This window comes from Patella vulgata, chromosome 4, assembly GCF_932274485.2.
Source record: "Patella vulgata chromosome 4, xgPatVulg1.2, whole genome shotgun sequence".
Lineage (NCBI taxonomy): Eukaryota > Metazoa > Mollusca > Gastropoda > Patellidae > Patella > Patella vulgata.
In genome coordinates this window covers 18,970,616-18,987,721 of record NC_065882.2, presented here as the reverse complement: position 1 = coordinate 18,987,721, position 17,106 = coordinate 18,970,616, and the positions used below count along the sequence as shown (strand labels likewise).

Sequence of the window (17,106 nt, the reverse complement as noted above, 5' to 3'; positions counted from 1 at the left end):
GTACACTTTTATTTAATGTGGCCCCTGGATCGAAATGTGTTTGACACTCCTACTCTAGAGGTTACAATTTTTATAAGATTTGGAAAACCGTTAAAATATGTCACCATGATACCATAATGAAACAAACACTATTTACTTAGCCTTAATAATAGCGATGGTGAGGGCGGCGCTTTGGTCTAGAATTCGTTCTGCATTTGTTCATGACTATGAATGGTGTTACCCCCTTGGGATATCTCCAGCTTCCTTTTACCGCGTTAATGAATTATTTAAGTATTTAATTATCATATTTTAGTCTCAGATATATTGAACTGTGCTGAGTGGACGTTAATCCTCACCGTCTCTTACAGTTCAGCACACTGTATATCCATTAACTGAAGAGATTACGTTCAAGATTTGACAGAATCTTTAATTGCATTCTTTTATGTGTTTATTTTTTTTCTTTTTTGCTTCTTAGAGATCCTTTAGGAAGTTCGCTAATATTTCCCCAAGTTAGTGCTCGGATGTTCATTAAGTCAGTTTGTGATTGAGAAGTTAAAGCTCATCATATCGTCTCGTTGTGCAAATATACAAAGTAATTAGAACTCTACTTGTTTTGAATCATTATACATTTATCAGTAGAATTAGTTATCAACAAAGCAATTTACTCATGTGAAGAATCTCTCGTCAACCAATGATAGACTCAAACACAAGCATCAATGCTTCTGAGTAAGAAGTCTGCTGTGATTGTAATATCGAAGCTTAGTGGCCAACATATGTAACTGTCTGGCAGAATCGTGTTCGCGTGTATTTCTTTACTAGATGAATGCACCTTTTACAAGATATTGATGGCTTTCTATATAGCTGCCATCTTCCATCTTTACCATTCAATGCTAGGTTGTCTAGAAGCCACGTTAAATGGTCTGTGTTGATCTACTGGCGAATGTTAGTGTCGAAGTGTTAATACCTTATTGATATGGTAAAAGCTAGAATGAATTCTAGGAGATTGGCATTTTATTAAATTTTCCAACTAGTTATGTAAATTTGGTCGGCTGGGTCTGTACAAAGATTGGGTTTTTCTATCACGCAACCGCGTACATTAAACAAAATATACCATTCGTCATACCAGGGAGGACTAAAACCTAACATATTCCATCCATACTTGTCAGTTATATGCGACCCAATATTGCATGGTGTCTATAGTACAAACCGATCTAAATTCAGATAAGATGGCATAAATGTTTAATGATTTCTGGTTGGCACCCTCTAATCACACTTACGAACATAGAGAATGATCATTTGTAATGTGTGATATCTACAACAATTGTGAAAATCAAAATTGCTTGAAATGTAGGTCTGTTCATTCAGTAATTAAATTAAGTGCAACACTTTATCGGCAGACTGGACATATAATTAAATTAAGTGCAACACTTTATCGGCAGACTGGACATATAAGTCAATAATTATATGTCAATCTCAATCTGCTACAACACACCCTCAATGCTCATTAACTTGACCTAGTCGTCAGTATTTCTGGTTCTCAGATCAATCGCTATGCCAGGGCCTGCACATTCCATGTTAACGTTCGTAGGAGAGGGGAATTATGCATGTAGCCAAGGGTTATTTAACTAGTAGACTTAAAGAACATTAGCAATGGGTATGGCACATAGCTATTCATCCAAACCCAACTTTCCCTTTCATGGTTTGTAGCAATGTCGTACATGGGGATCGTGGATGCTTTGTCTTTCTGGCACACATTCTAATGTACTTTTATCGACTTGACACGCTGCAGTGTTAAATTCCCCATTCGATTTACAACGATTTGGGACTTTGCCTTTATAGAATTTTGAATGCCCTTTATGATTGATGGTAGGCTACGTAATTTAACCAGAAAACTTCCTTAAATCAAAGCTTAAACAATTCTTATAGATGATAAATGTAATTGTAAAAACAAATCTGTGGGACTTTGGTACATTAAACCAGTTCCTTTAGTTCAACATTAAACCAGTTCCTTTAGTTCAACATTATTACCAAGTGCAAAACATTATGGACACATTAAGACTAGGTAAGATAGAGAAGACAATCATGGCCTCTTTAGAAACACTGAAGTTAACACCTCATAATTAGACTTTCAACATACAAGCTTAATATTTAATGAGCATTGTAATTGATGATACCTAAATTGATATTGGTCAGTAAGTGCTAAAGAGATATTTCTTCTTGGGGTTTCATATTATTAATTGGGTGCACAATGTACTAAAGATATAGGTTCTGAACAGAGAATATAAACTATTCACTAGAAACCAAAACATCAGATGAATTATTTTCTGATTTAAGGGTACATCCATGTCAGATCTTCGATACAAAGTAACAATGTTCGGTCTGAGAATTTAGGATTTATTTTTCAAACTTACTAGGATTGGTCGGTTAATAATAACGAGGAAACACACAGTTCCCATTTATACCGCGTTAATGCCTCCGCTATTTTTAGTTGTCTCATTCTTCGCGACATCCTTGCTGCCTCCCTGCTGGTGCGCGTATATTTTGGAATCTGTGGCAATGATATAATTTTATCGAGAGTATTATTCTGCCGATATCACCAAATACACGTAAAGTGTTTCATCAGCAGTATGTATTGCATTTTATAAGTTAGACCAAACAGGTTTAGTGAAATATCTTGTGAGTAAAATAAACTCAATCTGAATCATAAATACAAAAGTACAAGAAAGTTAGAGCCACACATTATACCTAACAATCACCGTTATATGTCAGAATTACGTAGTTATAGTCAAAGTTGTTACATCCATAATCAATTTGACAATTTTGGGATAATAGTTGTTGAATATAACATGTTATTGCATATTATATCACATATTTTATAACCTCTGTCTTTGTTTTGTAAAGGATTAAACCTTTCTTCAACCCTCACGACAAACTTTCATACTCCGATTTTAGCTTAATGAAAATCTTTAAAAACCTTTCCCCAGTGAGCATCAAACGGCTTAATACATTATTCCTCTTCTCTGAACTCTTATAAAATTTATCTATCCCATGTCTCCCGGTTCTAAAGAAAGAAATTATATCGAAAGGCCGCAAGTAGGTTATCCCCACATTGAATTCTAACGTTTACGACAACCGCAAGTAATTATTTCGGCCATAAATTGGCAAGGAAATTGAATTCGGTAAGACATATTTGAGCAACATGTCAGAAACTTTATTTATTCTATCGTTTATGAGTCTCTGCGGAGAGACTTTGTATCAAGTAAAACACCTTTTGTAAGCCTTACGGCGAATTCAAACGTGATCTAACAAATTGCGTGAATAGTTTCCGGTTGAAAATGGCCGTGTTATGTGCTAAGATTAAAGGCAGGTTCTTAAGTGTTCTTGAAATGGACATGTTTACAACCAATTGTGTGCTCATTTAATTAACAAAAAAATAGAGATTCGCCAACATTGGGAGTAACAAAAAATTGCGTTTCTGTCATTATTTTAATGGACTTGGTTGTAAAATATTATATTTATAGTTATAGATACATATGCCATATACACTTTGGCTGTTTCAGTAGCAGATTGTGTTACATTCTAGGGTGGATCCAATACGGTGATTCTTTTCATGAAATACTTAAGAGAATGTCCTTTTTATCGACTGAGAACATAAATAAGAGCACAGATTGTTTTTAGAATTTGGCTAGTGAAAGTATTGTTTGGACGATTTTAAGATTTAGCTGTGCGGATTATCATATGTAAATTTTTAAGAAATACCCGGATGATATTTTGTAGAGTATATTATACCGTAATCCATCCAATGAGGATCGCCCCACAATTTATGAATTTTTCAGTTTTTCTATACGGTGTGATGTATCCATTTGGTGAGATTGAAGCTGCGGGGCACATTATTATCAAATGGCATTGTATTCAAAGCGCACCGTCCTAAACTAAAACTACATATAGGATCTTCAAGTATTATATTGTAAACACAATCATCAAATGGATTTATTAATCTACTACTGGAACAACTGATTGTCTTGTTAAACATAAAACAAACTGATTAAAAGCTTGTGGTCACTAACCTCAATTAAATAGCTTATTCCATTGGCATGAACGGTCATGTAAGTCGTTCTAATGTGGATTCCAAGGCTAAACAATAAGCACTTATCGAGCACAGTATCTTATATGATAAAATATCGTAATTACACCTTTGAACTATGTTACAGATTGAAAGCATCAATAAGATACCAACAATTGTCTGTTTCCCGACTCTTATGTGAAATGGTGTACAATAACGCTGGCTGACCTGCCTGGAGGTCGCGGTTTTCTCTTGTCAGTAGTGCAGGACGGAGGTCCTGACAAGGACGGCTGTCTAATCTTTCGGATGGGACGGAAACCAGTTCCGTGTACACATTGATCGGCCGTGGCGCCGCTTTCCGGGCAAAATCTTTCTCATAGCCCAGTCGGAGCATGATATTAAACCCCATTTCATTTCATTTTGCTATATCGAATGTGTAACATAATGATATTTTAATGCATCCCTTAAAAATTGGTTTTTATTGGTTATAAAAATTTTTATGACAAGTGTCTTATATTCTTGTTTTATAATAGAGCTGTAAACTATTGATAAAATGTCAATAATAGACCCAGGGCTAACTAAAGTCCCTGGTCGTCAATCCCTTGCATACTTCAATATTGTAAAAGTTAAATCTCTAAAAGAAATAAGTCCAATATGTTGCGTTTCCGTTCCATATTTACAATAAAAGAAGTAATGAATTGAAAATTCTTTTAACATTAGGCATCATCTGCAGATGACATAAACGGGATGTGATGAGAGCAAGTCGGTGCCCGTTCGATGCATGCCCTATTTTTAATCCAACTGGATCCACGTCGGGCGGCTATAGTATATCTACCGTTGACATTTATTATTTGTTTTCTTCATAATTATATTTTAGAAAGACGTAAGTCTTAAAAAATTAGATGCATACCGCATGATTATGTATGGTCTAAAACACATCTACGAAAATGTAATATGTTCCACTAAACATAATTGCATATATAAGTATAGATTTGTGCAATTATCGAAAAATCCAGGTAAGTGTGCACTAATCTTTGTGAACATCACTACAAACTGTCTGGATCTTAGTACCGTGTGCGTGGGTGTATCTCCAAAGTTGCATAAACTTTAGACCGATCCGATCTCAAAGTCAAAAGCGAAAATGTATTTTTATATTGACCGTCGCATTCCATTTTCATTCATATGAATAATTGCAGATGTATGTTTCTCTTTTCAGAATGTATCGGTATCTGTGTCCGTGCTAACTCTTGGTGCCATTAGTATGGAAAGATGGTACGCTATTTGTCATCCTCTGAGTTTTAAATCCACACTGTCCAGAGCCCGAAATACTATCATCATAATTTGGACCGTTTCTTGCAGTGTGGCTCTTCCGGAACTTATTGTTGCCGACACGTTCGGCTATTCGTTTCCAAAGCCTTTTACTTCCATTCTTCTGACCTCGTGTGCTCCGTCGTGGTTACTGTGGGTTCAGTTTGTATACCAGATTGCACTGATGATCGCCATGTATCTTTTCCCATTAATTCTCATGGGGATCACTTACGCCAATATAGCCTATGTTCTATGGCGGAAAGAGATTCCCGGTGAAATTGGTAAGTATTTACATTCTATTATTTAATATAATAAACCAACCCTGCTCAGATTATAGAGTAAATTGTGATGCATGCTTAAAGGAGCTTAATCGCTAATATTTGGGAACTAGAAATTACACATATGGGTTGCAACGCATATAATGATGTAATATAAATGTATGTAAACTGATTTACATCCAATCGTTTCCGTTTTATTCTAATTTCAAATCAGTTATGTTCGGCGAAATACACTAGAATTCTCAATTGAATGGCAATTTCGAATAGCGTCTGGTTAATCCAGTCTACATCGATAGTATTTATTGCGCATGCTCTCCAGATAAGTATACGATTTAAATTGACAAATGATTCGTGTTTTCAATGTCGAAGACTTTGGATGATATTAAGTTAGAGACTTAGCTACTTTAAGTATGTATATATGTAAAGGAATTGATATATTTATTTTTAAGTATATTTTCTGTGATATTTGTTTTTATTTACATATATGAATACATTCCTGTGATATTGTTTTAATTTGTCTCGTTAAATTCACCATATGTTTGGCGCAATATAGCCCGGTTGGAGCTGACGTGCCATTAAACAACATTTCATTTCATTTCATTTACTTTAAGTATGATTATAAACAGGATGCTTTGTGTAACGGGAAGATAGAATTAAAATAATGGAACTGTGATTTTATAACAGATTTCACCTGTCATGAGAAAATAATGACCCCATCCACCATATGTGGGTATCGGTATTTGATATTTGTGAAGATATGTATTTAACTGTCCACATTAGAAATGTCTGTCAAAAATACCTTGCTTATACTTCAATTATATATAAACCCGTTTTGTAAATTTAATTTAGGTGGGTTGTCGAACCATATAAATGGAAGACGCAGCTTATATCAAATGGACATTTGGGTTATGCTCTTTGCACTAAAACCTTGTTAAGGCTGTAATTGTTGTCTTTTGAATTTTGTATAGGTTGTGTGTAGAAAATAGACTACATCGTATACTGTCGCGGTTATACTCTGCTCATAGTGCGTTGCAAGGCAACCTATATTTGTATTGATTGAAATGCACTATTATCTGTTAACATTGATTCTATGCAAGTGCTATGAAAATAAAACGAGAAGAAAATAACTTTTGTAGTTTTAGAAGACGAGGAACGCCACGCTGACTGAAGATATAATAGAAATCCATCCACGAGGAAAGAGAATCTCTGCAGTTAGTTTTGGTATTCAGTCGTTCTGATCTTTTGCTCTGTTAAAATGTTTGTTTTCTGACGCAGACATAACATTGGATAGAGATTCAAACAGCTGGACAATTACAAAATAAATGTGCCTTTATATTTTTCTCTATCCAGAATATTTTTTAAAAAATTGATAATTACTTCAGCTCTGCCGTGTTTCTGCTGATTGCAGGTCTTTTTTCTAGCTCCATTTGTTATATAATTATTATTGAAACATTAATTACATAACAAACACATAATAATAATTAACACTCTAGTCTATCCCATGGATTAGAACATCTGTGTCATTTAATAATTTAACGTTATAGTTGATAATCAATACTTTGTTTATTATCGTAGTAATGGTGATTGATAATCGAGACTATTTTGGCTACATGTGGTCAAACATTCATAACTTCACTCAGAATTAAGTAATTTGTCTGCAATTTTTAATATACTAGTATTCAATTGTTATTACCTATTTTAAATAATGCAGGGCGAAATCAACATGTGAGAGATCTACTTCAAGGAAACATCATTACATTTATCAGCACAATATGTTACATCCATGAAGTATAAATTAGCTTTATTATAAGCTTCATTACTGTTTTCTTCGCGTAAAAGAAGTAAACCTTAATGAAAATAAAAGTCGAACAGCTCACCAGGTTCCTCACAGGCGACATGCCATTTAGGATAGTATAAAGTTTGAGTTAGTAGACCTAAACAAAATAAATTAAACGGAAATAAACAAAACAACACAAAATACACACTTTTATGACATAATAATTTCTAGTAGGAATTGTTGCTTTGTCACGTGAGGCAAAATTAAGGCATCTATCAAGTGACATCGTATGGGCCAAGTTTGAATTTCTAGACGTCTTTTTATGACAAGTTTATTTATACTAATAATAGCTATTTAGTTCAACTCTTCGTTCCTGCTGTCCTCCTAAAACAATTTGCGTCATTTAACCAGTCAAGTAAACCAATAATTGTATACTAGAAAATAATACCGTTAATAACAAAGAGTCTAAAACGAATATCAATTTTGTTGTCAAGCCTTCGACCTAATAAACTACGTATTCATGTATATCACACATTATGCTATATTCAATAATTTCACGTCAGTGTAAAGTGGTGTTTGGTATATAAATTGTCTCTCATATCTGTGTAGATTTATGGCTAAATATATTTATTAAGGCCAGCTCAAATTTTGTCAAAGCCGTTGGAGATGTAATTAAGGTAAGGGCATGTGATTGTTGGCGAGATTGTAGGTTAGGTTCATAGTTAGGGGTGGGATTAGCGCTAGCCTTGTTTACATCTCGTGACGAAATATTGAGCTGGCCTTATCATTTAGCACTAACAGTAGATTTATATCATTTTTCTTAACACGATAAATACAAACACTGTAGGCAGTTAATATTAAGGGGCAAAAACCTCATGATTTTTTGTTATAAGCTAGACGTTTAAACTGAGGCCTAACCGTGTACACATTAGAGTGTGCGTAAACGAACACACAATAGTTGGTATTCGATGAAGGGTAGATGCAAACTGATCAGCAGTAAATATTCCCTTGGTCGCTCTTGATATCAACTTTTTCCTTGTGCAAATTAAATTTTAAAACAAGTTTTTAATTAGTAAGAAAATAAAATGTGTTGGAAAAACAAATATTTCTTTTTTAGTGTAAACGGGTACATAAAATAGTATGAGAAGGCGTAAATAGCACAAATTCTGCCCGAATCAGTTTTTATTACTACGTCCGATATAAACAACGGACGTTTTATCGAGGCCATATGATGTAACGTCACGCGTAGAACTATAATGCACGTGAACTTAAAGGTCAGTCAACTTCTACGGGGTTAAAAGAATGCTTTCGCATTATCGCTGTGGAACAGATTCGGGTAGGTGGCGACGTCGTTGTCTGGACACAATTCTCCTTCCTGTAAAAATGGCCGAAGTACTGTAATCAAGATTTAAACACTATTGCTTTACTTTTCTTATGTGTAATTAAAAACAGAGTGTCCATCAAACCAAAGACAAGATCGAATTATTACCTCCTCAATTATAAAAATAATAAAGCTCAGTTGTGAAGTGGTATCATGTGTCAATAGAAAGGGTAAGCGGAATCAGCTCCTCGCATTAAATCGGCCACAACAATATAACCATGTACATTCATAACTTCCATGTTGTCTAAAACTATTGCATCCGGGGCATTTTTCCTGTAAAAAAGGATTCGGGCTATATTCGAGATATTTTTAGTGTAGTGATCTGTCAGTGCCTGTACAGAGATTTCTACAACATCTTATGATCCTTGAGAATAATATCTTGGGTCAATTTTACACTTTTTTTGTTATCTCCTTCAAATTAACGGAACATCCTCTTCATAAATGTAATGTCATACTGTAGCGGAAGTCCGGACACTCGGGCTACAGTTAAAGTGCTCTGTTATGTGTAACTATAATAGGGTTATTTAGTCAGTACGAGTATGACTGAACTAAGCGTTAAAGACGGCGAGCAGATACTTTGTAAACTTTTATTTGCTTCCAATTAGTTATAATAAGTAGCATCAATTCTTATTGAAGACTGTCAAAATGATTTAATGGTCGGGTTATCACTGTACGTAAAGCCGTTTTTCTATGGGCAGCACACCAGGTTATATAATTATTCCTTGGAAAACTGCATTTATGACTCTAATATTCGGGTTCTATCACTGGCAGCCAGTCGTCACAAGATTTAAGAAATAACACCCCACCAAAATCAACATATAACTCTGAATTTGGAGTGAACATCTCATTATTATGGCAGTATATTAGACTCAAAATTCTAACATACTATCGTTCTATTCATGGAATTTCTAAATTAAGACAATGTATAATCTTTTTTTGTTCAGTGTAAATTTTAATTCTATTTCATCTTATTTCTATTATTTAGATGGAAATGCCTTCTTCATTGAGGCTTTACATGTTAAGCATGAAAGTCAAACAAATTTAGAATTTTGATACTTCTATTTCTACCAACGACTCGCTCTTCTTCAGGTTGAATGGTCTGGCGGAGTGTTGAAATCGAACGTGACATGGTTTGCAAATTGAAATACTATTTCAAATATAAGCTAAACCGCAAATGTTGTTTAGCTTGTATTTGAAATAGTATTTGCCAACCATATCACGTTCGATGTTGTTTTCAATTTCACCATCGATTATCGGTTCGGCGGTTGTACGTGACAAGGAGTAGTGTGGCCGGTCCAACCTCGTTGGTTTTCTCCGGGTCCTCCTGGTTGCTCCCACTGCCAGACCCCTCCTCGCAAGCGAATTATTGAAATAAAATTGAACCATATGTTAGTAACGAAATGGGGGGGGGGGGGGTCAACGACCACTCGACACAAACTAGGTCATTTAACATTATATGGTTCAATTTTATTTTAATAATTCGCTTGCGAGAAGGGGTCTAGCAGTGGGAGCAAACGGGAGGACCCGGAGAAAACCAACGAGGTTGGACCGGCCGCACTACTCCTGGTCACGTACATCCGCCGAACCGGGGAATCGATGCTGAAATTGAAAATAACATCGAACGTGATATGGATGACAAATACTATTTCAAATACAAGCTAAACAACATTTGCGGTTTAGCTTAAATTTGAAACAATATTTCAATTTGCAAACCATGTCACGTTCGATGTTGTTTTCAATTTCAACACTCCGCCAAACCATTCAAACTGACGAAGAGCGAGTCGTTGGTATCAACATAATGGTCCCGATCACACGGTGGCGACACCAAACGACGTTATAATGATGGTTGCTAAGTAGAAGTATCAAAATTCTAAATTTGTTTGACTTTCATGTTTAACATGTAAAGCGACGAGAAAGTAGACATTTTTCGTCTTAATAATAGAAATAAGATGAAACAGAATTAAAATTTACACTCAACAAAAAAGGAAGTTGGATTATACATTGTCTTAATATAGAAATTATATAAATAGAAGTTAGAAATTACATGAATAGAAGATAGAAATTAGACTATAGCATGTTAGAATTTTGAGTCTAATATACTGCCATAGATTATAGCCTTTTTATAATTACTTTGAACAATCATTTCCAGCTTGATATGTTTATTTAAATTACTCTTATCTGTAGATTATTTGCAAAGTTTCGCTAAAACGGGCAATTGACGCATGGCTCTCCTTAGCTGCACAATCACAACAAATGGGACCGGCAAGGCGTTTTCTATGTTTTAGTTTCCGGAACAATACTCCCGTGAAGAGAGAGATGGGCTTAACGTCCACTGGACACAAACTAGGTCATTTCGGGACTAACATGGTTCAATTTCATTTCAATAATTCGCTTGCTCGCAGGGGTCTTTAGCAATGGGGGGGGGGAGCTGGAGAACCCGGAGAAAACCCACGAGGTTGGAAGGCGACCATACTCCTTGTACACCCGTGAATAGTTGACGCTAATTGTGAATTTGACAGGGTTCCTCCTTATGAATAGCCGAGCCACTAGGTCATCGTTGACATAGCTCCAAGGTGAATACGATGTCGACTTACATAAATCTGGGCGCATTAAAGTGAGTGAATGGTCTAAACTTCTAATATTGCCTTGGAGAATTACATTCTTTTGTTACAGTATATTTTGCAAGACAGAATCGGAAATTCATCATCTTGCGCCAAAACAGAAACCCCGAAACCCGATGTGGTATCTAGAGTTCTTAAATAAATAAAGCAATACTAACTCGTGCACGTCACATCCACATTTGATCGCGATATTTTTAGTAGCTGGTCCAATACATGATAAACTCCAGTGCTATGACATATACTACCCTCGTAACAACTTTTCGCTAAATAGGGCGATATAATTGATCATGCGATAATATCGGTAGTGAATATAAATACAAAATACAAGAGCAATTTCAATATCTCGATTTGCAAAACCTACTGGCGAAGATAGTAATTGATATAGTCATGTAGTACCGCTTAGCATGTTCGTGTAAAAACTCTCTAAATATCTAATGCTTGTCGCGGCGTATCTAACATCTACTTTCAGTTAATTTTGCCTTTAAGTAATATAATCAAGATCACCACTCTCTTAATTCCACACAAGCCCAAAACAAATCCTCTCGGCTTTCAGTCTTAATGACTTGAGTTGCTTCACAATTGTTCCTGTGATTGGAATTGATGTGTTCTGGCATTCGAGATAATATTGGAGTTAAACGGTTAATACAACGTTAAAGCAGGTTATAGAACAGATTTGCTGTTAGTTTTTACAACCAGTTACTTCTATTTTTTGAGCATTGCCATTTTTTAACTCAATTTTATGTAAATCGAGCTGAAATGTTACTTTATAGTTGATTCGTCTATTTCATATAAATGCCATCAAAATGTCAACTCTTAATATTATGCACAAATATGTATATTTTCCAATTATCAAGTGATTTAAAGAAGTATGTGTTATATCCAATAGTGTTTGAAATCCAGCGCACTTTCACTTAGTATAATTATGTTTATGCACACACATACAGTCAGCTTACCATCCCCTGATCCACCCAGCGTCCAAGACGCACCCCCTTCTCCGAGAGATTTCTTTCGCACTATTTTGCCTAAACATATACTACCCCTTTCATCGAAACTTTGAGGTCAGATTTTTTAAAAAAAGTTTTATTAAATCATAACATAGGATGGAATGTTATCGAAATTCAGAATCGTGTAACTAATTTTAGGAGACTTCCTGAAATTATCACCGAGGTGTTTTGAGATTTAATTTGTTTTCTAACTTGTTAGTAATGTATTGCATGTTCAAAGAGTCGCATTGAAGTTTAAAATTGAGATATGGTATAACTTTGTTAGCTACATGACAATATCGACCCACGAAAACAATGAACAGATCATATGCCTTCCAAAAACGCAGTAAGCAGAATATGTAAAATAAAACATGTCTGACCAGAACTACATTAACGTCAACATAAAAGTGTAACTGACCCCAACGTCTATACGATGTCGACCATATATGAATAAATTAGATCAAATTAGGGTAGTATGAGTCACGACAGATACACTACTTTATTCCCGATGGCTGGGGTGTTTTATAAACTGCATACTTTTGCAATATTTGAGCGAAAACACTGAGTAAAACCATATTTGAAAAATGTCAAAATTATACACCATTGTTTCGTAAATTACTGTCTAGTTTCCAGTTAACACACTATTCTCAACATAGGGCAAGCATATTTGTGCCTTTGTTTATGTGATAATTCTCATGAACAGCCTACGATCCAACTTTGTGTTTCATCGAGACATGTTTTTCATTTTGTTATATCGTCGGGGGAGAAAATGTTTGTGGTTAACACTGTAAATTGTCATAGTTTAGAACATCAAAGCAATTTTTCCGTCCAGAGGGAGAGGGGCACCCATTTCCTGCGGCCAGAACATTCGGAACCGACACATTGACAATATTTTATTAATGTTCATTAACTGTCAGCATTAAATAGTAGAAACAATTTATCATTCTGGATGGTACCGAATGCCTAACGTTATATTTAACATTATACTTAACACAAATAGCTTGGCATCGCATCAGCATATAATTCAATTACTGGCAAAATAATTCGCTATTGTTTGAAGCCCTATTTATTTGTTTATATTTTAGCCGGAAGAAAATCTATGATCGATGGTAAAGGCCACAACCAAGAGGATAAATTACAGTCGAGAAGGAAAGCTGCCAAAATGCTCATCACAATTGTAATCGTTTTTGCATTGTGCTATCTTCCTGTTCATTTGGTTAATATCTTGAGGTAAAAACCATCTTTTTTCTGAGAATGTGTATAAAAATATACAATGGTCAATTAAAACTAATCTGTCTACCGCCTGATATAACTGATATCACCATTGGTGCCGCCATTAGATGGTACGGATTGTTATCTAATACAGCTTTGTTTCATGGTCTTCCTGTCTAAATAAATGTATATATATATGTATGTAGCTCAGAGCTCATAACTTTAGAAATGTAACGTTTATTTCCAAATTGCCGTGTCGAATGAATTCGAAGCTATTTACCGGCAGTCAATTGTACAACTAATTCTTGAAATAACCTTCTTGTATACCAATCGTCTTTTTGTTCAAAGCGTTTGGAAAAGTTATCTACTGCGTAATTAGCGAAAAGACGGTCGTTGACTTTTGTTTACATGAAAAAGAATTTGGCAACGAATGAAATGGTAAACATTCATTATTTGCAAAGTCTTAATTGAAATGTCTTTTTCAAATGGTTACGGCATGAACAAATACAAGTACAATGTATTGAAATAACGAGTTCTTATTATATTCAGTTAAGAATATGAGATTTAACATTAAACGAAGAAGACAATTTCAAAGAAATTATGGAAAGACATTAGCCCCACTTTTCAACCAGTGCCGAGACTTGCGGTCGATTATATATTGCATGCGATTAAATTCATGTGAAAGTGTGTCGTAGATACGGACGTAGCTAACATTTGTGCTAACATAAGCAAAAAATCTATTTCCTATATAAGTAACATTTTAAAGAAAATCAAAACATAATTGCGGATAAACATTAAGTCCCACTTTTAGTTCTGAGACATTCCTGTGAAAGTGTGCAGCAGAAAATGCTGCACGGGTATAGTTCATGCTATAGACACGGGCGTATCTAACATGTTTATAACATGTGCAATGAGTAATATTTTTTTTATAAACAACGTTTTAGTCTGTATATCTGAATATGATTCGGGAACACGCTTAGTCTATGTGAACGCTCCCTCCTGTATGCAAGCAACCGTGTGTTATACTCGCTATAATCTACAGTCAATGGCAGTAAAATGAAAATAACCAAAATTGGTAAAATTGTACATTAGGATAACTACAAAAAATGATCAAAATCTTACATGTAGACTAAGTAGCATTCACCTTCTGCAACCCATGCCAAAACCATTGCTTTAGTTGACTATAAGTATAGACATCGTGTATATCTCAAGGCATATTTCTAGAACACATGCGACAACTTCACATTGCTAATAGCGGTTGGTCAAAGAACAACAATATGCGGCATTTTCTGTTGTCCGTGTTAAATTGGAAATGTGAACAACAGGTTTTAATTCAAAGAAGCTGTTGTATTCTTATATTACCATTGTTTGGTCAATGCATTAGCATTGTCGCGCAATTTAGGAAATAAAATAATGGCATTGATCTGGTTTATGGAAAGCACTTCTTGTGAATAGAGCAATTAGTAACTTGAGAAAGAAATGAAATGAAATGGGTTTTATCGTCTTACTTTTCTGCAGTGTGCCTCGGTGGGAATTTTGCCCGGACAACCGCGTTACGGCCTACTCTTATATCGAATTCCATCTGTCAAGGATTAATTTTACGTGCACACCAATGTGCACACTGGACCTCGGATTTTCGTCGTTGTTAGGCCCCCCGTCCTGCACCACGGACAAAGGAAAACCATGTCAGAAATTCCGCGATCAACTTTCTCGGCCAACAACGGGAGCAAACCTGTGATCTCCAGGATAGCGAGTCAGTGTCTTCCTCACTGACTTGAGAAAATAAACTGACACCGTTATTAATTATGACAACACATGACTTAATCTGGCTTCCAACATTAGAGACCAATACCTGTTAAACAGGGTTGTAACGACCTGAGGATTCACTAATGTCCCTTGTAATTAAGCCCATGCCTTTACTTTCCTGGTTGGAGCCACGGTGGCTAGGTGGTTAAGACGCTGGCTCTCTAGCCTGGAGGTCGGGTGTTCGATCCCTGCATTGGCCGAGAAAGTTCATCGGGATTTTCCGACGTGGTTTCCCCTTGTCAGTGGTGCAGAACGGAGGGCCTGACAGGGACAGCTGTCTAGTCCTTCGGATGATACGAAAAACCGAGCTCCCATGTATACAGTGGAATGCACGTAAAAGATCTCTTGGCAGTTGGAATTCGATATAAGAGTAGGCGATAGTGCCGCTGCCCGGTCAAAATTTCCCTCATAGCACACTGTATGGCGTATGCCCGTCTTCATTAGCCCAGTATAGGAGCAGAACAGTAGGACGTTAAACCCCATTTCATTTCATTTCTTCACTTTCCCGGTTGTTGCAGAAAACAAGACGTTAAAAATCATTTTTCATTTGTAACGATTGACTGTTACAGAGTAAGAAGGGTCATGAAATCTGTAAACTAACAGAATGGTGAAAAGGAACTTTAGAACCTCATAATAGTCTAGCAATATTATAAAGAAAATAAATCGACAATAAGTTAGCCCAAAGCTTTTCCAGTCGGGTATTTTCAGAAAACCTCGATTTTTAGCTCGGGGCTAGTCTTTATTTATATAGCGTTCAAATTGCACCATAATGGTGACACATGAGCACGTTTCTACTGATTTAATCATATTAATAATTTGTTTCTTCAGGTATGTTGGCGCGCTTAAAAATCTGTCTTCCGACGCCGCAACTCTTCAGTCATTGATTACACACTGGCTTCCTTACTTTAACAGTTCCATAAATCCTGTTATATACAACTTTATGAGTGGTAAGATAGTAGTCATTCACAGATTTTTCGATATCTGCATTAAATAATGATATATCTCTATCCCAACGTTTCAGCTGTTTGACTCAAGTCATCAAATACAGCTAGAATCACCACGATTACTTCAAGATTAAAACCACGACGCTAGGTTCCTACTATCATGATTCGTGCTACGATAGAAATCGTGGTTTTAATCGTGGAGTAATCATGGTGACACTATCAGGTCTTATCAGATATTGAGGTCGGTCTTAGCAATTGTGTTGATCGTATCGAAACGTACCCGAACGTATCTGCACGTACCATATCGTGTACCCAATAGGGACAATCCTATCATAACGCATCGCACGACAGTGAAACCTAGCATCACATGGACACAAACTGTTTGTGATTTCTTGACACGATTCCTTTGCGTTGTTTTAGATAACTTGTCTCTGGACATTTGGAAAAAACGTAAATATTGTCAGACTGACTTTTGCTTTGTGCGAGACAAGCGAAACTGTTAATTACTGAAATACATTATGAACCTTCAGAGAATCTGTGGGTAGACTATTAGAGTCTTGTTGATGTATTGAGATATATGGATTCCCCCTTTCATGGAATTCATTATGTCTAAAATCTCGCTGCTAAGAGACACACAAGGGATGGCGATCTCGTTCTGTTTTTAGAGTGAAAAAATAGTCTGGGCATGACAATACAATGCTATCGTATATTACTATACCCCGAGAGGTTACGTAATCGTGACAGTTCTTTTGAT

General features: G+C 35.8%; 1 protein-coding gene across 1 annotated transcript in view; it reads left to right on the top strand.

Annotated features, from left to right (window-relative positions):
• LOC126818936 (orexin receptor type 2) overlaps nucleotides 1–17,106 on the top strand; it is a 53,960-nt gene that overhangs the window by 31,183 nt on the left and 5,671 nt on the right. Inside the window, exons 2-4 of the mRNA XM_050546636.1 lie at nucleotides 5,259–5,631; nucleotides 13,476–13,620; nucleotides 16,237–16,355. Coding sequence (XP_050402593.1) covers nucleotides 5,259–5,631; nucleotides 13,476–13,620; nucleotides 16,237–16,355 — 637 coding nt within the window. The remainder of the gene's footprint in view (nucleotides 1–5,258; nucleotides 5,632–13,475; nucleotides 13,621–16,236; nucleotides 16,356–17,106) is intronic.